Source organism: Chlorocebus sabaeus, chromosome 18 (assembly GCF_047675955.1).
Source record: "Chlorocebus sabaeus isolate Y175 chromosome 18, mChlSab1.0.hap1, whole genome shotgun sequence".
NCBI lineage: Eukaryota > Metazoa > Chordata > Mammalia > Primates > Cercopithecidae > Chlorocebus > Chlorocebus sabaeus.
Genome location: NC_132921.1, coordinates 31,895,474 through 31,919,945, shown reverse-complemented (window position 1 = coordinate 31,919,945; position 24,472 = coordinate 31,895,474). Strand labels below are relative to the sequence as shown.

Genomic DNA, 24,472 nt, shown 5'->3' with positions numbered 1-24,472 from the left:
GCTGAGGCGGGTGGATCACCTGAGGTCAGGAATTTGAGACCAGCCTGGCCAACATGGTGAAACCCTGTCTCTACTAAAAATATAAAAAATTAAGCAGGTGTGGTGGTGGGCGCCTGTAATTCCAGCTACTCAGGAGGCTGAGGCAGGAGAATCGCTTGAACCCTGGAAGTGGAGGTTGCAGTGAGTTGAGATCACACTGTTGCACTCCAGCCTGGGCAACAAGAGTGAAACTCTGTCTCAAAAAAAAAAAAAAAAGGAACCATTGTCGTCTTAGAAAAGGTGTGCTGTTGCTCTGGAGGGAAATTAGTAGTAGTTTAGCACCTTTTTTGTTTGCAGAATTTTATAGGTGAGTCAGAAATACTAGGTGACCTTAACCAAAATTTAGGAAGAGTATGCAGTTCTACTTGATTTTATTTTCCACCTTTCTCCCATACCACTAGTAATGGAGGAAGACTCAGTGCCTTGTTGTGCTCGTTAGTGACTAGTAGGTTTCTGACAAGTGTGGGTTTATTGTTAGGAGCTGTTGTGGTGATCTGGGAAGGGTTGCTTTAAGATTGGTTAAAACTCTGCCTCTTTGCTATGCAGACATTGATATTATATCACTTCTTTTTTTTGAAAGGAAACACGCTTCATATCTTCACCGTTTTCCATCCATGTTTTTGGAGAAAACATTTGGCTCAGTGGGTGTTAAAGGTTGGGAGACTGCAATGATAAGTGTATCAGAATCTCTCTATGGGGCTGTTTGTGAGGGGATTCAAATTCTGAATGCTCATCACACACCTCCCCATTCTAAAATTATTGATGCACCGTTACTGATGGGGTTGTATGGGTTTTTTAGCCTTTCTTTAGTGACTGTAGGACTGTATTCAGCCTTGTAGGTCCCCCTAGTGGTGGTTTTGTAAAGGCTGTCTTCAGTGCCTTATTTCCTCAGAAAACAACTGGTATTTCTCACAGCTCCTTCTAGATTTGGACAAAGGAATAATATAAGACCAGGTAACTAAAAGTTAAGAAAATAGGACGGTTCCTTCATTTTTGAGTTAATGTCTTATGGTAGTCATTTCCAGCCTTTTATCTTTCATGAAACTTTCTATGACCACGTCGACCTGTGTATTCATTTTAACAAATATGTAATGAGCATGTATTGCCTGGTACTGTGTTAGTTTCCAGGGATGCTAAGATAATAAGGTATGTTTTGTCTGCTCAAGTGAGCTTATAGTCTAGTGGAGGAGAGAAAAAGTAAATAAGAGAGTGATAATACCATCAGATAGGTGCTATGTCCTGGCTGCTGGTGATGATAAAAAATACAGACCTAGGGTGGGCCCAGTGGTTTCAGCTTTTTTGTCACCTATAGAGAATATATTCTTTGACCCTCTTAGAACATTTTCTTTTTCTTTTTTGAGACAGAGTTTCGCTCTTGTTGCCCAGGCTGGAGTACAATGGTGGGATCTCGGCTCACTGCAACCTCCGCCTCCTGAGTTCAAGCGATTCTCCTGCCTCAGCCTCCTGAGCAGCGGGGATTACAGGCGCCAGCCACCATGCCCAGCATTTATTATTATTATTATTATTTTTGTATTTTTAGTGGAGATGGGGTTTCACCATGTTGGCCAGCTGGTCTCGAACTCCTGACCTCAGGCGATCCACTGTCTCAGCCTCCCAAAGTGCTGGGATTACATACATGAGCCACTGTACCCAGCCCTCTTAGAACATTTTATAATCACTATATATATGTAAAACTACTCTAAAAATATGGTTAAATAATAATAGCTAACACTGGGTACTCATTGTGTGTCAGGTCAGACTGAGCTAAATGATTTCTGAGTATTGTGTCATTCTCATGATACTTCTACATGGGAGGTGGGATTATTTATACTTTAACAGATGAAGGGACTGCTACCTGGAGAGGTGAAGGAACTTGCCCAAGAATAGACAACTAGGAGGAGCTGGAGTAATATGTGTTTGCTATTAGATATTTAAACAATGGGAAAATATTACAAAAGACTGCAAACTCCATGACAGCAGGGATATTTGTTTTGTTTATGGCTATATCCCAAGTACTAGAACAGTACCTGGAACATAGGTGCTCAAGAAATATTTTTTCAGTGAATGAATTTGTTGAATGCTAGCCCATAAAGAGAAATATTTAACAGTTTGGTGTCTGTTTTTCTGGACTTTAAAAAATATATACTATATGTTTTTTTAATTTTATTTTTTTGAATAGGCAATACATGGTCCATAAATCAAAATACTATAAAAAGGTATACAGTGAAAAGAAGTGCTCCCACCCCTGCCCCCATTCCCCCCTAATTCAGGTAATCACTTTTTTTAGTTTCTGGTGTTTCCTTCCAGGGTTTCTATATGCAAAAAATACATACCTCCTTTCTTACACAAAATGTATACTGTGCATACTGTTCTGGACCTTGCTTTTTTACTTAGAGTATATGATTTTTTAAACATGCATATGATCATTAGTGTACAATAGTGTTTTGTAACTTGCTTTTTTTCTCTTGGCAAAAATATATTGCAGATTTCTATACTTGTTGATACCTTCAGTTTTACCTGAGAAACATTATGGATTATCTGGGGTTAAAGAAATCTGTAGACCAGTAGAGGTTTCAAACTTACATTTGGGAAGTTTAGCCAGCATATTTAAGGCAAGAAAGATTTATGAGTCATAACTGTTTAAAAGCAGAATGCAGTAGGTACTTAAAGATGTTATGATTACTGATTACACTAAAGAGTCACCTGAAAAGCAAAAGCAGTGAGTACCAAGTTGACCAGTTGTATCCTCAAATCAGCTAGCAAAACCAGTAAGTCGGTAAAAAGATCCTGGTCGTTATAACAACAGAAAACCTAAAATGTCCAGGAATTATTTAGAGATGTCAGGATTTATATGAAGAAAATCATTGAACTTTGTTGAAGGGTATAATACAAGGCTGAATAAGTGTAGACATACCAATTTTATGCCCCAATTTTTTTCTTTTTATTATTTTTATAATTTGGCCAATGTTAGTGATGAGTGATTGTGTTCAGTTTTTTTATCGATACATAATTTGTTAAACATCCTTTTGATTATCTTTTTGTTTCCGTAAAATTTCTAAAGAGGAACTTTGGAATGGGATTTATGGGTCTTCAGAATATCATCATCATGACTTTTGATGCATGAACGTACTTCTTAAGAGGTTTTTAAGAGGTTGCACATAGAAACTTGCACAATGGATGATTATTACTGCCTTGAAATAGTCTCAATTTAATAAAAAATACCCATGTAACTTAACTGATATTTACATGTAGATTTTTTTTGAAGGTTGACATAGGGAAAGATAAGGGAAATGATATGCTAGTTCTTAATGAAAAAGGGAATGTCTTTTTGTGGTCTACTAATTTACTGCTTTAAGAAGAGAACCTACTATTAGTTCAGTGGATTGTTAAGTTCTGGAGTAGTGTTAGTTCAGAAGCAATAAAGGATTGGTTGTTAAAGATAAAAAACAAACCTTAAAACAATAACCTAAAACCAAAAGGAAGGTTCCAGGCAGAGAATTAACATTTATGCAGTTCAGTTTCAGTTTTCTTTTTCTCATACAACAGAGCAAACTATTTCCTGGTTTGTTAATGGAAAGGTGTTATGCTATATCAGCTGGAATCTAGCTTTACTTATGAAGGTGTAACCACATAGGTGAAAGATTGATTACTGAGTTTTCTCACACCATATGTTTATCAAATATTCTTATTTGGGTTGGGTTTCTAGAGGGAAATTTCAGCTTGACTTTTCATTTAGAATTTTTCTGTTTGGTTCTAAATCTATAGGGGACATTCAGTACACTTCATTTTTAAAGAATATGTTGCTTAACAATAATTCTAGATCCTGGAATTGGATATCTGTCAGATCCCACTGATATCTCCACAGTGTGAAATTAGCAAAAGGATGTAGTTAAATACTCAATCTCGATTTAGACTGAATAATTGTTTTTCTCAGCTGGATACACATTTTCCAGCCTTTTGGTTTTTGCATGCCTTATGTATTTAGGTGATTATTATTCTACGTTTCTCAAGAAACTGAGGAGTACCTTTTTAGGATTGTTGCTGGAGGCTGTTGGAACATAGACTAGCTTCGAATTTGAGAGTCAGATTGATGGATTTAAAATATATCTGATGCTGTTACCATTAAATAAATGACTTTTGCTGGTAAAGTAGTATGCTTTTAAAATAATATGAAAAAATTCTGATTTAAAGTTACTTACACTGTAATTGATTTTAGATGTTATATTACTTGCTAATAAGATTTTTTTTTTCTGGGGATAGAAGCTTATAAAAATTTAAAATATGTTTAATTTTCTACATAGCTCCTTCAAGTATGATGGTGAAGGATGAATATGTTCATGACTTTGAGGGACAGCCATCGTTGTCCACTGAAGGACATTCGATTCAAACCATCCAGCATCCACCAAGTAATCGTGCGTCAACAGAGACATACAGCACCCCAGCTCTGTTAGCCCCATCTGAGTCTAATGCTACCAGCACTGCCAACTTTCCCAACATTCCTGTGGCTTCCACAAGTGAGTTCTAGAATCAGATGTAGTCAGCAAGTTGAGTTTTCCTAATCATTGCTTATTTATGTGTAGTCATTTGGGGGGAAACTCCAAGTAAATAAACATTAAAAGTAACTGTGGTGTCTTTCATAGGTAAACAGGTGTTAGACAAGTATGTACAATCGCTTGGAATTTAATGGCTTTGATTAGAATATTGATTCAAATTAGTGATCTGATTTGAACTTTACTATTACATGTAGAAGTAAGTAGCCTCTTAAGCTCTCAGATAGATTTTGGAGAAATATTTAAATAATTAAGAAGTAGTTTTGATCCAAGATGTTTATGAAGGTCTGTGTTAATGGAATTGCAACCTTTCTTTTAATCCAGTGTTCTTATTTTGGTTTATCTGGGAGAATATTACCTTATAGTAGTTGTCTTATTTTCTCACTGTGCAAAGAGATCTTGACAAATTTGTTATGTATTGCTCAAGATAGACATTAAGTAATTAAGTCAATTTTGATGTAAGCTAACTTCTATATCTCTTTTAAAAATATTTGTCTATATTTTTAAAAAATTAGTCTGTTTCAGAAGGATCCTTCTTTTCTGCCATGTCATAGGAGGCAAAGGGGCTGCTAGGTTTAGGTTTTTTGGGGCCTGATGATATGACCTGGTTCTGTTACTTATTTTCACAGTAACCAAAGGTTTGATAGTTTGCTGCCTTGCAAATGAAGTAGGTTTTTTTGCTTTTTTTTTTTTTTTTTCCAGTTAATCATAGTGCATTGTCTTGGCATGTGTATGGTGTTAGTTGCATGCAATTGCTAAAGGAATTATATGTAAACCTACATCAGAATAGATTTTTGACAGCTCTGGTCTAATACTGTATTAGTTGCTGCCAAAAGTACCATTATTCTATTTGCTTTACTATCAGATTAGATTCAACATAGAAATTTTGATCTTTGGAATAAATAGGGGACTGATTTCTGTAATTGTGAGTTTTCAAGTGAGGTATACCAAAATTTCCCCTCTTTAATTCATTACACCACTTCAAAGCAATATGTTTTTGGTTTGCTATATAAGAGATGATGGTCTCACTATAGGCAGCATATACTAAATGGGTCATATAGGTTAAGCACTTGAGAACCCAGATCCTTAATCACTTGGTTCTTCTGTTATCTGTCTTCTTTTTATTTACCAAATTAGGAATATGGTTGACAAACAGTGGATAGTGATAGAAAATAAAAGAAGGTACATTATAGCTGCTTGAACATAGATTAGTGCTAGAGCACAGCTACCTACTTCTGTTTATATTATCTGGAGATTGAATTTCTATACCTTTGTTAATGCTTGCTAAAGTGACTTCATTTTGACTGTTTTGTTCCCTAAGGTTGAGTCCTATGCAAAGATTAGAAAAAGTGATATAAATGAAATGCAGCTAATTTTATCCTGGTATTTATTGGGTAGATTTTAATAATCAAATACTGTAAATACTGTAAGTTTTAGGACTTGTGTCAAAATGTTCCCTTAGATCTCAAAAAGTATATTGATGAAATTAAATGAACAAAAAGAAGTTGAACTAGAATAGAAGATTTGAAAGGCTATTTTACATCAGCTGATAGAGTCGTGTTGTTTAACTGTATTTTACATACTTAGAATTGCATAAGAGAAGTATTCAGTATGGATAACTACAATGGGTCACTTTACAATTTTATGTTCGTTTGACACCTGAATATTTTAAGAATTTCCTTTTAAATACCTGTTAATTAAAATAATTTATCCTGTGTAGTTAATGACAATTTTTGTAAGTTAGCTAAGAGTATTGCATGTATAATTATTAAAAACACGAACAAAACCATAATTAACCTTTAAAGATAAATTGCAGAATCTGGGGGATGAGTAGGAAGGGAGGTTGCTAAAATGTCATTTTTACAGATAAATAATTTGGGGAGTATTGAAATATTCTCTTTAGGTTTTGGTTTTGTAATTCTTAGCTTTAAGGAAATGTGATATGTAGAGAAAAGAAAAATATTCCTTTTCTTTGATAGTTTGAGCAATGGTGACGTTTACTGTCTTCCATCTGATTATACTCCCATTTAGAAAAGAATGAGGTGATGCCAGTTATAAATAATTATAAATTTAGTGCTTTCCAAATGGGGTAAACAATTGACTTAATTAATGCTCTTTAAGAAATCAAATTTCCACTTTAAAAAAAAAGCCTTAAAAATGTAGGACAGTAAGCAATATCATAGGATGGTTTTTGAATAGAATAGAAGCCAGGAGAAGTTTGCTTCTCTTGGTATATTGCATACAGAGAGGGCAACTAATTTCGTGTAAATCTGGGAATATGATGGTGTTGTTGAAAAGAAATGACTCTTGGTTTATGAAAGCTCTTGAAAAAATTGGAAAGTAGAGTGATAGTTTTTTGTTTGTTTTTAACCAGTAAATGGTATATTGATTGGACAGCAGAGCTAGATCTTTTTAACTTCCTCCTCTTCACCATCACATCCTGTTTAAAATAATTTTCTGCTCTGCTTTTCTCTGTCAAACCCTAGCATTCTGCCATTACTAGTACCAGTGCTGACAATGATTAATTTTTCAGTTTTCAACATTTTCTTGAGCTTGAATTTTTGGGGTCCTAATCAGAAAGGTCCAGAGAGAGAAGTGGTTGGAGTGGCCAGGATGAACTGATATACTTCTGAAGAAGTTAATATGATAGGCCAGACATACAGTGGTGGTTTGCTGGCATTTGAAATACGTTTGTGAAGAAATAAGCCACTAAAATTAGCAAGACATTACATAAAATGGAATAATTTTGAGCTTCTTCAAGTTAAGGTTTGTCTTTATAGATGACTTTAGGGTTTTTTTTAACCTGATAGGCCATGGGTGAGTTACACTTTTTGCCCATCTTTGTAGTTGTGCATTATCAGATAAAATTAGTCCTTCATTTAGTATATGAAATCATAAGATGACATCTATGAATGTACCATGTTAATGTCTTCTTGTTCCTCTAGGTCAGCCTACCAGTATACTGGGGGGCAGCCATAGTGAAGGACTGTTGCAGATAGCATCAGGGCCTCAGCCAGGACAGCAGCAGAATGGATTTACTGGTCAGCCAGCTACTTACCATCATAGTATGTACATACTTTAAAAAAATCTTTTAAATAGTTGAGAAAAAAGTAGGCAGCCTTTATAAAAGCAAATTAACCCATGTGGGCCTTAATTTTTAGACAGCACTACCACCTGGACTGGAAGTAGGACTGCACCATACACACCTAATTTGCCTCACCACCAAAACGGCCATCTTCAGCACCACCCGCCTATGCCGCCCCATCCCGGACATTACTGTAAGCTCTTGTTTTTGTTGTAAGGGCTCTTTTTTTTTTCCTTTTTTTTTTGGTAGGGCTTTGTTTTCTATTTTTTAAAAATGTTTTTACATCTTTTATTCATCCTGTGATTTTGTTTCATTAAATAGTGCTTTTCAGTATTTTTTGTAAACAGTATTATTTTTCATAGTTACCATACCTTTTTATTTTAGAGGAGTGATGTTTGCTAAATACATTTATTTCTCTGTTGCTAATGTTTCATTAACATCACATTGATTTCCATTCATTTGTTTGTTTACTTTGTATATGTTCTTAGATCTCATCTGTGTCTTGTATATCCACCCATAATGGATTAAAACCCTTTGAGCACTGAGTTCTCAAGGTTTTCCTCAGTGTAGTATTCAGTGTACTTTGGATAATGTTGAATCTATAGATAACTTTGTGCCGGCATGATTGGGAGGAATACCCTACAGCCTATAGTTTCAGGTAGAATAGGAGCACTGTTCATATGGCTTAGTAAAATCAAGAGTATAACTCTTTTATATACATTAAATTCCTTCTCGTTATAATATTAATAGTACCAAAGAAAACTTAGAAAATACAGAAAAGTGTAAATAAGAAAAGCAAAATTACCCTGAATCCTGCTACTCAAAAATAGCCACTTCTAATATTTTGTCATTTTCCTTCCAGTCATATAAACAGGTATATGTAAATTGACAGGGGGCTCCTACTCTATGTGTATTGTATATGTCTTGCTTCTTTTCAGTTATGTTACTATTTTTTCCATTTCTTAAGAGAATGTAATTTTTAATGGCTGCCTAGGCCGTCATAGTGTTTAAGGGTGCTGGGTTTGGACCTTTAACAGGCTTGTGTGACCATTGGCAAGTTATTTCACCTCATTAAGCCTCAGGAGCAGTAATACTAGTATCTACCTCAAGGGGTGTTTGTAAGAAGTAAATGTAATAATTTATGTGAGGTGTTTAGCACTGTGTCTTAACACATTACAAGTTTCCAATTATGTTAGCTACGATTCCATTAAATAAACATCCTTAATTAACGTAAGCACTTGTTTTTAGAATAGACCTAATAGTTTATTATTATACATTGCATTATAAATTTTACTGTATTGGATGTTACATGAATAATTCATTTATGATCTGTATTAAATATTGGATGGAAAATTATGTGTAAATTGTGTAATAATAACACTTGGCAGATAGCACTAAAATGTTAGTTATTAAATATCCACAAAAGTGTTAATAGTTTAAGACTATTTGCTTATTGTAAAGTAAACTTTTAAGTTCTTAGACATTGCATAAACTTGTTTTCAACAATTCCTAACCTATAATATTTATATTTAAGTAAGATTTACTAAAAGTTTTAGCATTAGACAACTTTTAATAAATAAAAATGGAATTTTTGTTGTCTTTTCTTTAGGGCCTGTTCACAATGAGCTTGCATTCCAGCCTCCCATTTCCAATCATCCTGGTAAGTGTATTTCAAAATTGATTCCCTGTATTTAGATTTAGTGGTGATTGAAACTTGCAAACACAGGCTTTAACAGAATTATAGGGTCACTTCTCAGATAAGTACAATACTCATCATGACATGAGTTAATCAACAGTATGAATAGCCGATATAGTCACACATAGACTGTCTATATTTTATTCAGTTTAACTGTCCCCGAAAGAAAAGAACTGTCTTTTCAGCTAAAATGAGAATTACAGAAATGCTGGCTTCAGCATTGAATACATACATATGCAGCAGAATAAAACTAGGTTTCAAAATAGAACAGCTGTAAAACTATAGCTTAAAAAGCCAGGAAAGAATCTTAAGTACATGCTGAAAAGAAAAATAATTCACTCTATTATTCAGGATCTCTCGTTAACTGGAATTTAGAAACTATTTGATTAAATTGTATACAAAAGAGTAAATAGCTAAATAGCTTTCCTCAGTTCAAAGTTTGTGTATAATTTTTGAAGTTATAGAGATAATAAAACAGAAAACACTTGAAAATGAAATACTGAAAGTCCCTTGTAACACAAACATAGATTTTGAAATTTTTTCTCATCCCTTCATATCTGTTTTTCTTAGCATAAAAAGATGCAAATATATTACTTCAACTAATCACCTTAATTTTTTGGAAACTATAAACTCAATTTTCCTCCTAATTAAAGTAACATTATTATGAAGAATTATGTTTTTATTTTTACTTGTTTATTTTTGAGACAGGGCCTGGCTCTGTCACCCAAACTGGAGTGCAGTGGCATGATCTCAGCTTACTGAAGCCTTGACCTCCTGGTCTCAAGCAATCCTCTTGCCTCAGCTTCTAGAGTAGCTGGGACTATAGGCAGGTGCCACCATGCCTGGCTAATCTTTGTATTTTAGTAGATACAGGGTCTCACCATGTTGCCCAGGCTGGTCTCGAACTCCTGGGCTAAAGCAATCCTTCTGCTAATAATTTTATTTATTTTTAAATTTTTTGCCGAGATGGGATCTCGCTATGTTGTCCAGGCTGGTTTTGAACTCCTAGCCTCAAGTGATCCTCCTGCCTTAGCCTCCCAGAATGCTGGGATTATAGACGTGAGCCACCACACCAAGCTTGAAGAGTTAAAAAAAAATTTTTAATGATTTTATTTTTCATCTTTGTGGGTACGTAGAAGATGTATATATTTATGGGGCATATGAGATGTTTTGATACAGGCATGTAATGCATGATAAGCACAACATGGAAGATGGGGTATCCATCCCCCTCAAGCATTTATCTTTTGTGTTATAGTCTATACTCTGTTAGTTATTTTAAAGTGTACAGTTAAATTATTGATTACAGTCACCCTGTTGTGCTCTAAAATATTAGACCTTATTCATTCTAACTACCTTTTGTACTATTAACCATCCACACCTTCCCCCAACTCCGTACTACCTTTCCCAGCCTCTGGTAACCATCCTTCTACTCTCTGTCTCCATGGGTTCAATTGTTTTGATTTTTAGATCTCACAAATAAAAACATGTGATGTTTGTCTTTCTTTGCCTGGCTTATTTCACTGAACGTAGTGCCTCCAGTTCCATCTGTATTGTCGCAAGTGACTGAATCTCATTGTTTTTTATGGCTGAACAGTACTCCACTTTTTATATAAAAAGTTTATATAAAAAGTTTTTATATAAAAACTCCGTTCTTTATATAAGTCAAGCATAAAGAATTTTAAGCATACCAGAATAGTACAGGAAGTTCCCCTGTTGTACTTATTCCTCAGTTTCAGCTATTATCAACTAATGACCAAACTTATTTCATTCATACTCTCTTTCTTCATTCTATATTATTTTGAAGCAAATCCTGTATCATAGTTTTATGTGTATCTTAGTATATACTTCCAGTAAAGGTTTTTTAAAAACATAAACACAGTGCCCATAATGATTAATTTAAAGGGTAACATACAATTCTTAAATAGGCCCACATAATTTTCTCTGTGTAAATAATGTTCTGTTATTGATTGTGTTGGTTTCAGTTTTTCTTCTAGCTGTTTAAAAAAATAGAAGGGAACATCTTTGTGTTTATAACTTTTCTCATATTTTAGTTCAAGAGATTTATAGAATTTCTAGATCGAAAGGCCATATTACAGTGACATCAGAGTGTGAGAACCAGTGTTACTGTGCTGGCTAGCAGTAGATGTGATAGTTTAATAAACTCTCTGCTGCTTTAAGAGGCAAATATTTGTTCTGGTTACGAGAAAAGTGATGCTAGTGGGGCAGAAGCATTCTTTTAACAATATATATTTATTATCTTCTTTAACGGATTTTCTGTGTTATATTGTGTGTTGTGATTTTAAACATTTTTGTAGGTCAAGGGGTCTAGCCTTTTCATAAAACACTTTTTTTGAGAAATGTAATATACAGAAAAGTGTATAACACAAATAAGTATATAGCCTAACATCACTAAAACCCGTACTCATGTAATCACTACCCAGATCGAGAACTAAAACATTACAGCATCCCAGAAACCTTCCTACCCCATGAATTTTGTCTCTGTCAAAACCTTCTCTTTTCTTCTCCCCAGAGGTAGCCACTGTCCTGCTTTTTATGGATAAAAAGCACTTTTTTTTTCTCTTTCATTTATTTTTTATTTTTAAAATTTTTTAAATTTATTTTGAGATGAACTCTCGTTCTGTCGCCCAGGCTAGAGTGCAGTGGCGCAGTTTGGCTCACTGCAACCTCCACTTCTGGGTTCAAGCCATTCTCCTGCCTCAGCCTCCCAAGTAGCTGGGATTATAGGCACCCGCCACCGTGCCTGGCTAATTTTTGTATTTTTAGTAGAGAGAGGGTGTCACCATGTTGTCCAGGCTGGTCTCGAGCTCTTGGCCTCAAGTGATCTGCCCCATCGGCCTCCCAAAATGCTGGGATTACAGGCATGAGCCACTGCACCCGGCCCTTTTATGCTCTTTTAAAGTGATGAAGACATCCCTAAACAGTCTAGTAATCTGGCTTTACTTGTTTTTTAAATTATATAAATGGAATTACTGTATCAGGATCTTGATTCGTGTGTGTGAATATATTGTGACAAGAGGGGAAAATCTAGAGTCTGAAGAATGAGAATTTTTGCTGGCTATCCTTGAGAGTCATTAGTGGCTCCTGGCAATTTAGGGATCTCAGTGTTCATACAGCTTAGTGGGAGGTAGTCTGCAGCAGTGAGGGTAATCAAGGCTCTGAAGAAAGACCTACCCTGGATAGAGTCATAGGTGGGTATAGCGGCGGTGACATTTAGCTAGTCATTTGGACCTCTTCAGTACTTGCCTTTGGCCTCTTGGTAGATTTAATTCATTCTTTTCATGGTAGAACTGGTGTTTAGGCACGGCATCTCCTGGTTAGAAAATAGCATTAATCAGTTGAGGCTATGCTTTTATAGTAGTGTGCATTGACATTAAAGCCTCTGTCTTTTTTTTTAAGAAACCGGGTCTCACTATGGGCCTCTGTCTTTGAGTAGAATAAGGAAGTGATTTATTGGGGAGGCTGTTCCTGAAAAGGTCTCTGTCGAGGTAGTTGCCACAGAGGATTTGCTCTGCATGCACACCTTTAATGGAGTCAGCAGGTAGAACCCAAATGGTCTTTGGCTGTGGATACTAATGGGCCCTTGAGGAGTTCTATCTCACAACTGTTCCTCTTCATTTCTCCTTTTGTACTGTTTCAAGAATATTGTAACTGATTTCCCTGTTAGGAGAGCTTCCAGTTCTAGTACCCTCCTTCTCAACTGTATCTCTACTGCTACTCAATATTTATTTTAAAATTTGAATCTAGTTATTTCTTTGCTAAAGAACTTATTCCCCTACTCAATGCTTGGCCATAGGATAAAGTCCAAATTCCTTAGCTAGGCAGAAAAGAATTTCTGGTCCTCGTTCTTGTGTGCTTCTCTAGCCTCATCTCTTGAAGCTTTAACCTAGGAATATCATCCCTCTGCTTTTTTCTCGTACTCTATATTAGTTATCGATTCCACAACAAATTACTCCAAAACTTAGCAAATTGAAACAATAACAATTTGTCATATCACTTAGTTTCTATAGGTAAGGATCTACACATGGCGTAGCTGGGTGGTTTCGGCTCAGGATCTCATGAGGTTGCACTGAAGTTGTCAGCTGGGGCTGCCATCATCTGAAGGCATTTTCAGAGGCTAAAGGATTCACTTTCGGGTCGTTTACTGACATACCTGACAAGTTAGTGGTCTCGGCGGTCTCGTTGGCAGGAGGCTCCAGTTTCTCTTCTTGTGGATTTCTCTTATAATGTGACAGCTAACGAGTGATCAGGAGAGAGTAAGACAGAGTCTCGGTGTCTTTAAATACTTAGCGTCAGAAGTCACATCATCATATCTGTAAGAGTCCATGTCCTGTGGGAGGGGCCTACACAAGGATGTGAATATCAGGAGGTGAGAATCATTGGGGGTCATCGTGAATGTTGGCTCCCGTGCTCTCCTATCCTCCCAAATGTGGTGAGCTCTTTGAAAATCCAGCGTAAGTGCACTACTGATGGGAAGCCTTTCCTAATCCTTTTTCCCTGCTACCTAGTACTTTATAATTGTACTAAATTATAATTACTAGTTTACATATCCGCTATCCTTGCTTAATGTAGAAAAGAAGCCAAAGTTTAAAACTTTGTGTAGGTATATGGTTAGTGTAGACTCTTATGGTCTGATGAAGCAGTGCTAAAATATTCTACCATAGATTTAGAACTATTTAAACAGGAAATATACATATACCTTTGAATCTTTTATATGTGTAAAAATCATCAATAATATATAGTAAATTTATTTTGAGAAATTATTTTTGAAGATAGTTACATAAATGTTTTAGGAAATAGATGATATAATTGTAGAAAATGAAAATAAAGATTGGTCATAATTACCTTGGTGTTAAAAGATTTCAGATAGGCAGCATACTTGGTGATTCCATGTGTTGACTTTGGAAAAGTTTAATCACCTCATTTCTTTTTTACCAACTTATTGTTTTTGCTTTTTCTTAAAACTGAAGTGTATTCATCAAATTGAATACTGATTGCAAATTAAAGTGAAAGATTTCTTCAGTGTCTGAGGTTATTTTGTTCAGATTCGCAAATGGATGCGAAACCCACAAATTTCCAACTTCAGGTGTGTTCTGGACTTTGGAGAGTACCTTTTTGTATTAATAAAAGATTCTCACAGGGCATCTCATCCATATCTAAATAATAAAGGTAATAATTCATAGTGAGTCACTTAGGTGCTTTAAGCAAATCTTTACACTTTATTGGAATGACTTTATTTTTATTTAAAATATTGAAGATAGGCAGAGCACTTTGGCTTACTCCTATAATCCCAGCACTCTCAGAGGCCCAGGCCAGGGGATCGCTTGAGCCCAGGAGTTTGAGACCAGCCTGGGCAACATAATGAGACCCCGTCTCTACACAAAAGTACCAACAAATTAGCCAGACATGGTGGTGTGCACCTGTAGTCCCGGCTACTCTAGAGGCTGAGGTGAGAGAAGCACTTGAGTCGGGGAGGTCAAGGTTGCGTGAGCCATGATTGCACCATTGCATTCCAGCCTGCATCTCAAAAACAAATACGTAAAAATTCCGAAAACAAAAAATTGAAGACAATACTTTGGAGACCTAAATCTTTCATTATAATTTAACAGCATTTATTTGATAAGACGGTACTTTATAATTTCCCCATTACAAAAAGTATTTAGATAAGTTTTTTCATTGTAAACAATTTTTTTGTTAACTCAGTCTTTTAAAACCTTTTCTTTGGCCAGTGATGAACAGTTTTGGACTTCATGAGACTGGCTTAACTTCACTAATTTAGGAGCAAAAAAATAAAAATATCAAAGTTAGCTCATAACTGTCTTACTCCCTTTCAAATGAGTTGGGGCATTCAGAAAGCCCATTCTGTGCTGAATAATTCCAGCCTTCTGTTGATGCTAGTTTTGAGAACTGCGGAGTTGTCATTATATGGCATTAGTCCTTGTGGGCAAAAGCGTAAAGAGATTCTAGAAAAGTTTAATAGTTGTTTCCTATTACTTTCCCCTGTTTTTAAAATAAGAATGATCCCTTCTGACTGATTAGCAAATTGAGAGTGGAGTAAAAAAGTTTTTCACATAGTGCTTTGTATCTCAGTACTGTCAGATTTGCTGGGACTCATTTAGATGAGCTTTAGCCTTCTCTGTCCTCCTAAGTGGTAGCCCACTTACCTTTGCATTCCTAGGCCTTTTTAAGTCACTGATCGGTAGTGCAACTCTCTTATGCTGGTTTCTTTTTATTCTCAAGTCTCTTAAAACGTGTCTTCCCAGTACTAGCATGTCAACTCAAACTAAACAACCTGTTCAGAGTGCAGCTTTAGATAACCATTGTTGTTTTATGGTGTCTGAACTATTAAGACAAACAAAAACAGTTACTTGAGTGAGTAGGAAATAATACAGTAAGGTTTAGGTGCAGTTGCAAATGTTGTAAATAATGATGATAAGAGTACATTTTTCAGGCCCGGTGTGGTGGCTCACACCTGTAATCCCAACACATAGGGAGGGCAAGGCAGGAGGATCACTTGAGCCCAGAAATTCAAGACCAGCTTGGGTATCATAGGGAGACCCAACCCCATGTCTACAAAAAAATTAAAAAATTAGCCAGGCATGGTGGCCTGCACCTGTATCCCCGGCTACTTGGAAGGCTGAGGTGAGAGGATAGCCTGGGCCCGGGATAGCTTGGACTGCAATGAGCTGTAATCGTGCCATTGTACTCTAGCTTGGGCAAGAGAGTGAGACTCCCATCTCCCCCCTCCTCCCAAAAAACATATTTTTCTTAACCATGGAGGCTATAAAACTCCCATTTACCCCCCGTCCCCCGAATTGACTGTCACAGAAAAAACATTACTTACCATGGAACTTTGCTTCTGGTTAGTATCTTTCGGTATAAACCAGGAAATGTATGTACTTGGACCTCATTTTTTTTTTTTTTTTTTTTTTTTTGAGACAGTGTCTCACTCTGTTGCCAGACTAGAGTGCAGTGGCACCATCTTGGCTCACTGCAAACTCCACCTCCCAGGTTCAGGTGATTCTCCTGCCTCAGCCTCCCAAGTAGCTGGGACCACAGGTGTGTGCCACCATGCCCAGCTAATTTTTATATTTTTAGTAGAGACGGGGTTTCGCCATGTTGGCCAGGATGATCACCATCTCTTGACCTCGTGATCGGCCCGCCTTGGCCTCCCAAAGTGCTGGGATTACAGGCGTGATCCACCACACCTGGCCCTTGTTTTCTTCTTACCTAGTATTATAAATATTTGTTTATAACTAAATTTAACATTTGGACTGATTGTGTAAAGACAACTTTTAAGTGCTGTTACTGTTTTTTTGCTGTTTTTTTTTTTTTTTTTTTTTTTGGTCGCCAAAACATTGGGTGATTGATGTCTTAGACAATCTCTGTAGTTTTGGTTTAACCAGTATACCTATCAGTTGTTCGCTGAAGCTTCTTGTCCATAGCATAATGTGATATCTTCACATTACATTTTCTATAGACAATAATTTTTTTTTTGTTTTTTAATTTTTGAGATGGGGTCTCTGTGGCCTGGGCTGGAGTGCAGTGGCACTCTCATGGCTCATTGCCATCCCGACCTCCCAGACTTACGTGATTCTTCTATCTCAGCCTCCTGTATGTAGCTGGGACTACAGATGTACACAACCATGCCCAGCCAATTTTTCTATTTTTTGTAGAGACGAAGTTTCACTATGTTGCCCAGGCTGGCCTTCCTCCTGGGCTCAAGTGATCTGCCCATTTTGGCCTCCCAAAGTGCTGGGATTATAGGCATGAGCCACCATACCCGGCTGAAAATAATTTCATAAATACTTCAAAACTGGCTTTTTAAGAAGACACTCAGTGAAGACACTTAGTGTATCACTGGTTTTTGTGTTCTAATCATAATGAGATATATTTAAACAAATATTTATCTTTGTGACGAGTTCATTAGCGTGACATGGCAAAACATTTGAGTTTTTAAGTTTTTGAATTATCCAGTCTTCATGTGATCTGTTTTGGTAACTCCTCATTGGAAAGTACTTTATTGCTTGGCAGCATTTCGAAAAGTAATTAGGGTACATAGCTTTTACAAGCTGTTTTCTTTTTAAAAAATTTTAAGCATCAATCATGCTTCATTTTAGGTTATTTTTTTTTTTCCCCATAAGATCTGGGTTTCTTTTTTGTCATTCCAAGTAAACTTTGTCAAAAGTAAGATTGTTGAAAGTTTTGTTGCTTCAAATTCTAGTTTGAAGTTCATAAATAGCATATTGAGATACAGGTAAATCTTTTAAATATGTCGAACCCATTTCCACCCTAGGGTCTTTGCTTTTGCTTCTCTGAAATCTGTTTACAGTCTTCACATAGATAAAAGGTTATTCAGATCTCATCTTTTCAGATAGGATGTCCCCTACCATCCAGTCTGAAGTATTCTTTCCAGTCATCTGCTGTTCCATACCCTGTTTTATTTTCTTCACAGTGTTCATCGTTACCTGAGTTATTTTATTTGTCAGCTTATTTGTCTGCCCCTGCACCTCTGTGAGAACGGGGACTGTAACTGTTTTGTTTCCTACTGTGTATGCAGTGCCCAGAAAGATCCCTAGATACTCTGTAGATATCTGTTAAATGAGTTAAAACAGGAAAGCCAAATAATTTTTATGTATTTGGGCTTGATGTAATAATTATTGTATACAAATAAAAATTAGAAATACTTGATCAGTTGTCTTTGCAAACCAAAGTAGCACCTCTTTTTTTTCCCAATTATTTAAAATTGTATATTGCTGTTCAAATGAATACACTAAATACGTCTTCAAAGTTAAAATTATGGTAGTTAACATGACCTGACTTCACTAAAAATATCTTTTGCTATGGCATAGAAGGGACAAATGACCTTCTATCCAAGAGACAATTGAGAATCTGTGTGTACAACAACTGTGCGATTAGAGTATAATTAACCTTAACTCAGGGATGGGATAGCTGATTTGCTTATGCACTTTCTCTCAATTAGGGAATCTATAAAAACATGTCATGAATCGATGTTATTCAAGGACAGTTCCCTGGAATACATCTTAGAGTCAGTGTGTTTTTAAAAAATGAAAGTTGAGGCTACATAGAGAATATGAGTAGTCAAATGAAACATCATGGTAAAATAATTTATTTTAGATTCTGATTATTTCTGTTTCTTTAAATTCTCAGTTGACCTGGTCCTTTGAGGTAAGAACCAAATTCCAGATTTTAAAAAATGACTTTTAGAACTTGAGGATAAGTGGTAATTAGAAATTAAAAAAAAAAAAAAAATGACTTTTGGGTTTTAAGAACAGTGCTAGGTACTCAGCTGGAAAATAGAAGACATGGAAATTCCTACTTTTTAATGCATTATGTTATTTTAATCCACTTGTTTTGGGGGCATTACATTGCCTCTCCCCTTCCTTCACCCTTTGTTTTAGGAAAAGCTTTGTGTTGTGGAGTGCAAGTGAAAGCCTTATACCTTTCTCTCATGGGAGGATGTTCTTTCCCATTTATTTCCTATAGCTCCTGAGTATTGGTGTTCCATTGCTTACTTTGAAATGGATGTTCAGGTAGGAGAGACATTTAAGGTTCCTTCAAGCTGCCCTATTGTTACTGTTGATGGATACGTGGACCCTTCTGGAGGAGATCGCTTTTGTTTGGGTCAACTCTCCAATGTCCACAGGACAGAAGCCATTGAGAGAGCAAGGTATTGATTGTATAGTCAGATAGTTACTTTAAAAATTTAGCATAATACATTGTCTTTTATTCAAAGTTATGTTTCCCCGTTTACATTGTATGTGTTCTTAAATATAAATAAAGGAATAAAGGTCATGTTGAAAATTCAGAATTTGTAAGCACTCCATCTTCATTGTCGATGTTTTTGTTGTGTAACATATAATGATAAAAGATAGCCTTTTTTATGTTAGTAGATTTCTGTTTCAAATAGTAAGTATACCTTTTGGAATTCAGTTTGAAAATTTTGTTTTCTGTGATCATACATTTCTACAAATTACTGAAAGGAAGTAATATTAAATGAGAACATATTTCTGAAAGTTTTAGTTACAATGTTAAAAGCATTGGTAATAAAAGGGAAATGGTTAAGTAAATTATGATAAATTTTTCATTTTTTATATAGTCATTAAAATGTTTAAAAGTTTGTATAATGAAGCTGGGTGCGGTGGCTCACGCCTGTAATCCCAGCACTTTGGGAAGCGCGCTTGAGGTCAGGAGTTTGAGACCAGCCTGGCCAACATGGTGAAACCTTATCTCTATTAAAAATACAAAAATTAGCCGTATGTGGTGGTGCATACCTGTAATCCCAGCTACTCAGGAGGCTGAGACAGGAGAATTGCTTGAACCCAGGAGGCGGAGGTTGCAGTGACCTGAGATCATGCCACTGTACCCCAGCCTGGGCGACAGAGCGAGACTCCGTTTCAAAAAAAAAAAAAGTTTATATAATGAAATGGAAATCCTTACAATGAAATACTACAGGAACATACCATTTTAGCTACTGTATGATCTCAGCTTTTTAAGGATGTGTGTGCTAAAGAACATAATCTTGGCCCTATCACTTGCTGTGTGACTTTGGCAAATTACCTAACCACTACGCCACTTCTGGCTAATAGAGTTTTCTGTGATGAAGAAAATGATTTATGTTTGCACTGCCCAGTTCAGTAGCCACTAGCCACATGTAGCTATTGAGCACTTAAATTATAGCTCACATGATTGACTAATAGGATTTCTAATTAGTTTTAATTTAATTTAAATAGTCACATGTGGCTAGTGGCTATCAATTTGGACAGTATGCCTTAGTTTCCTTATCTAAAAAAATAGTAATAGTACTTATTGAGTTGTAAGGGTTTAATGAGAATTCATACTACATGCTCCTGACACATAGTAAGCGTTGTATATATGTGCGTCATTATTAGATATGAACAGGAAAAGAAAGAAGGAAATATACAAAAATGTTATTAATAGCTATCTTTTGGTTTTGTATGATCATTTTTAATTTTTCAATATTAAGCATGCTATACAGTCTGAACTAAAATTTAATTTTAAATATTTATCAAGATAAAATGTAATTTCTTTTTTCTTCCTAAGGTTGCACATAGGCAAAGGTGTGCAGTTGGAATGTAAAGGTGAAGGTGATGTTTGGGTCAGGTGCCTTAGCGACCACGCAGTCTTTGTACAGAGTTACTACTTAGACAGAGAAGCTGGGCGTGCACCTGGAGATGCTGTTCATAAGATCTACCCAAGTGCATATATAAAGGTTAGTTACAATTTTATTTGAATAGTTTAGACTTAAAGCTCTATTTATTGTCAAAAGAATTGAAATCCAGGTGGAAGGAATGGAAAAATGTTTAAGTATAAAGCACATTTGCGGAGGGCATTTATTGACATGATCAGTAATCTAGTTTGGTGGTTGCCAGTTTGTTACATGTTTTATTTTTTATTTTATTTATTTATTTATTTTTGAGACAGAGTCTTGCTGTCATCACCCAGGCTGGAGTGCAGTGGTGTGATCTCGGCTCACTGCAACTTGCGCCTCCCAGGTTCAAGCAATTCTTGTGCTTCAGCCTCCCAAGTAGCTGGGATCACAGGCACATGCCACTGTGCCTGGCTAATTTTTGTATTTTTAGTGGAGACGGGGTTTCACCATGTTGGCCAGGCTGGTCTCGAACGCCTGACCTCAAGTGATCCTCCTGACTTGGCCTCCCAAAGTGCTGGGATTACAGGCGTGAGCCACTGCGCCAGGCCTGTTACATGTTTTATAGTAATACAAAGGCTCTTGAAAATACTGAGTGAAATTTCCAAAGTTGTATTCCTTTAACTTGAAATTTGTAAGAATCAGACTCTGGACTTTCATCTTAGCCAGTCTTCAGGATTTTATGGAAGGGAATTCTAAAATTAATAGCTTTTCAAATTAAGAACCTGATAAACCTGAAATATTTTTCACTAGTTATTATATGTTCAACCTATTTGAATTTTACTTTATAATATAACCTGTTTTTGAAAGAGAAAGATAGTTGTAATTAGATAGCTTAAATATATTTTTAATTTTGCATCATCCTCAGCATTTTCATTGTCAGTGATTGTAAATTGGTGGAATTAACTGTATCTCATAACTTATTCCCAGGAGGTTGCTTAGGGTAAAAATAATATAGCCCTATAGTATCTATAAAAATGGAATTGCCTGATTGCCTTGCAACAGCAAACCCAGTTTCTCATTTCCAGTTATAGTTCAGTTAAAGAATATTGGAATTTTTTTATATGACACTTTAAAACATATCAAGTATAGAGAAAATAATAAACCACCTGTACATATCATCTAGCTTCAACGATTATCAGCATTTTACCAATCTTTAGTGTGTTTCTCCCCCAACTTTTTTTCCTGGCATCGTTGAAAGCCAATTTCAAACAGCATAGTCACTCATAAAATATTTCTGTGTAACTCATAAAATACGCCTGTGTGACTCACAAATCTATACAGACTTCTGAAAAACATAATCTCTGTGCTGTTTATTAAACTTAATAAAATTAGCATCAATTCCCTGTTAAAATTTTCAACAATAGAGCATTAGTTATAGTTTTAGTCTGTTAGAACAATAGAATAAAACAACAAAATATTATATTTATTGATAAGATATCCATGGTATAGAAAAGTTAGTTATTAAACAATACATAGGGCCTGATTCAGTGGCTCATGCCTGTAATCTTAGTACTTTGGGAGGCCGAGGTTGGAGGATTGCTTGAGGCCAGGAGTTTAAGACCAACGTGAGCCACAAAGTGATACCCCCCATCTTTACAAAAAAATTAAAAAATCAGTTGGGTGTGGTGGTGCATGCCTGTAGTTTTAGCTACTTGGGAGACTGAGATGGGGGTATTGCTTGAGCCCAGGAGTTCAAGACGGCAGAGAGCCATGATCATGCCACTGTTCTCCAGACTAGGTGATAGAGTGAGACCCTTTCTCAAAAATAAATAAATAAATAAATAGACAATACATAGACTATGATCCCATTTTTGTTAAATGATATCATGGTATTTGTATTTGTTTGTACGTACCCATAAGTCTAGAGTGGCATGTATAATGCAATTGTCTCTGTGAGGTGGAAATTGTTTGTATTTTGCAGTTTTTTTCCACAAGGAATTTTTATATTGATTATTTATGCTTTATTATTATTATTATTTTTGAGACAGAGTCTTGCTCTGTTGCCCAGGCTGGTGTGCAGTGTTGCTGTCTTGGCTCACTGCAACCTCTGCTTCCAGGGTTTAAGGGATTCTCGTGCCTTAGCCTCTCTGGTTGCTGGGATTACAGGTGTGCACTACCACGCCTGGCTAATTTTTGTATTTTTAGTAGAAATGGGGTTTCACCGTGTTGGTCAGGCTAGTCTTGAACTCCTGATCTCAAGTGATCCGCCCAACTCGGCTCCAAAAGTGCAAGGATTACAGGTGTGAGCCATTATGCCTAACCTGTTGTTATTATTTTTTAATGGCTTTGGATTTCCTTATATGTTTTGTAGTCCATTTTGTATTTGTTGGCCAAGGTTGTTTTGAGAGAATTCACTCATTTTATTTTTTATTTTTTCTTCCTGTCATTGCTTCACCCCATGTGGCAATTTTGCCTTACCCTGGCATCTGGGATTCACATCTCAGAACCAAATCTTGTGAATTTAGGAAGTAAATTAGGGGGATTTTGTCTCCTGAGGAAATTGGGTTCCATTCTGCAGGTATGCTTGGGGCCTAATTCCCGATTGCCTAGATTTCTCTGAAACTTACTCCTGCCATGGGCAAGTATTTTATTCCTAGGTGTACTTCTGAATTGGCTGTATTTTGCCAGCACTTGATTTATGGGCAGGTGCCCAGTTGTAGCCGCCAGAGAGTTTGACTGTTGTCTCTCTCCATAGTATTCCAAGAAGTCAAATTCCTGTCCCCTGCTCTTTGTTTATGGTCTTGGTACCCCTAGTACCTCCTGTCTTTAGTCTCTGCTCTCCACTGTGGGTTTTATTTATCATCAGTTTGGATGTATGGATTGTTTCTGTATGAATTCCTCAGTTTGGAGAGGATAACTATTTTGTAGTTTTTCTGTTATTTGTATGTGGTTGGAGCAGAGAGAGAAGGTGATTACGTATACCCACTTACCCATCTTGACTGAGAAGTCTCTTATGTTACTTATGTAATTTAAAATGACTGGATAGAGAACTACAGTGTTGAATATATACTATGTGCCAGATAGTATTTATAAACTTAATCAGATATGGAGTAGTATTTAAAACAATTGGGCTTAGGCCAGGCGCGGTGGCTCAAGCCTGTAATCCGAGCACTTTGGGAGGCCGAGACGGATCACGAGGTCAGGAGATCGAGACCGTCCTGGCTAACACTGTGAAACCCCGACTCTACTAAAAATAGAAAAAAAAAAAAAAAAAAATTAGCCGGGTGTGGTGGCGGGCGCCTGTAGTCCCAGCTACTCGGGAGGCTGAGGCAGGAGAATGGCATGAACCCGGGAGGCGGAGCTTGCAGTAAGCTGAGATCCGGCCACTGCACTCCAGCCTGGGTGACAGAGCGAGACTTCGTCTCAAAACAAACAAACAAACAAACAAAAAACAATTGGGCTTAAAATGTGGAGTCTTGCAAGTGTAATTTCTTGGATTGTCAAATAAATATATTGTGACTTACTTATATTTTGGTACAGATGGCCTTTGAAAAGCCCCCAAGGTGTGAGACAAGTCATCACTTTGATAAACCACTGTCTTGGACAGATCTTAATAGTGATCTCATACTTTTACCATGAACAGTAGATAAATATCTTGTTGGACAAGATATTTGAAGTTAAAAAAAATCTCATTTGGTTATATTAACTAAGATTTTAAAATAATTATTTCTGTTTACCAAGTATATTACTGTTCTTGAGAAGAGTCTTACTAGTCAGAAAGAGACAGTTACAAGTACAACCCCTCTCCACAATTTTACTTTCCATGGCTTCAAGTGTTTATGGTCAACCAAAGTCCAAAAATATTAAATGAAAAATTCCAGAAACAATTCGTAAGTTTCTTTTTTTTTTTTTAAATACTTTAAGTTCTAGGGTACATGTGCACAACGTGC

At 36.2% G+C, this 24,472-nt stretch overlaps 1 protein-coding gene across 3 annotated transcripts in view; it reads left to right on the top strand.

Annotated features, from left to right (window-relative positions):
- Nucleotides 1-24,472, top strand: part of SMAD4 (SMAD family member 4) — a 57,704-nt gene that overhangs the window by 20,916 nt on the left and 12,316 nt on the right. For 2 of the 3 annotated variants that reach the window (XR_493336.3, XM_007973983.3), the window contains exons 5-10: nt 4,341-4,553; nt 7,535-7,654; nt 7,751-7,867; nt 9,284-9,334; nt 18,896-19,079; nt 20,474-20,642. Coding sequence is in view for 2 of the 3 variants with exons in the window: in XM_007973983.3 (XP_007972174.1) it covers nt 4,341-4,553; nt 7,535-7,654; nt 7,751-7,867; nt 9,284-9,334; nt 18,896-19,079; nt 20,474-20,642 (854 nt within the window). In the remaining variant the exon portion in view is untranslated. The remainder of the gene's footprint in view (nt 1-4,340; nt 4,554-7,534; nt 7,655-7,750; nt 7,868-9,283; nt 9,335-18,895; nt 19,080-20,473; nt 20,643-24,472) is intronic. The other variant, XM_007973984.3, reaches the window with a different exon arrangement.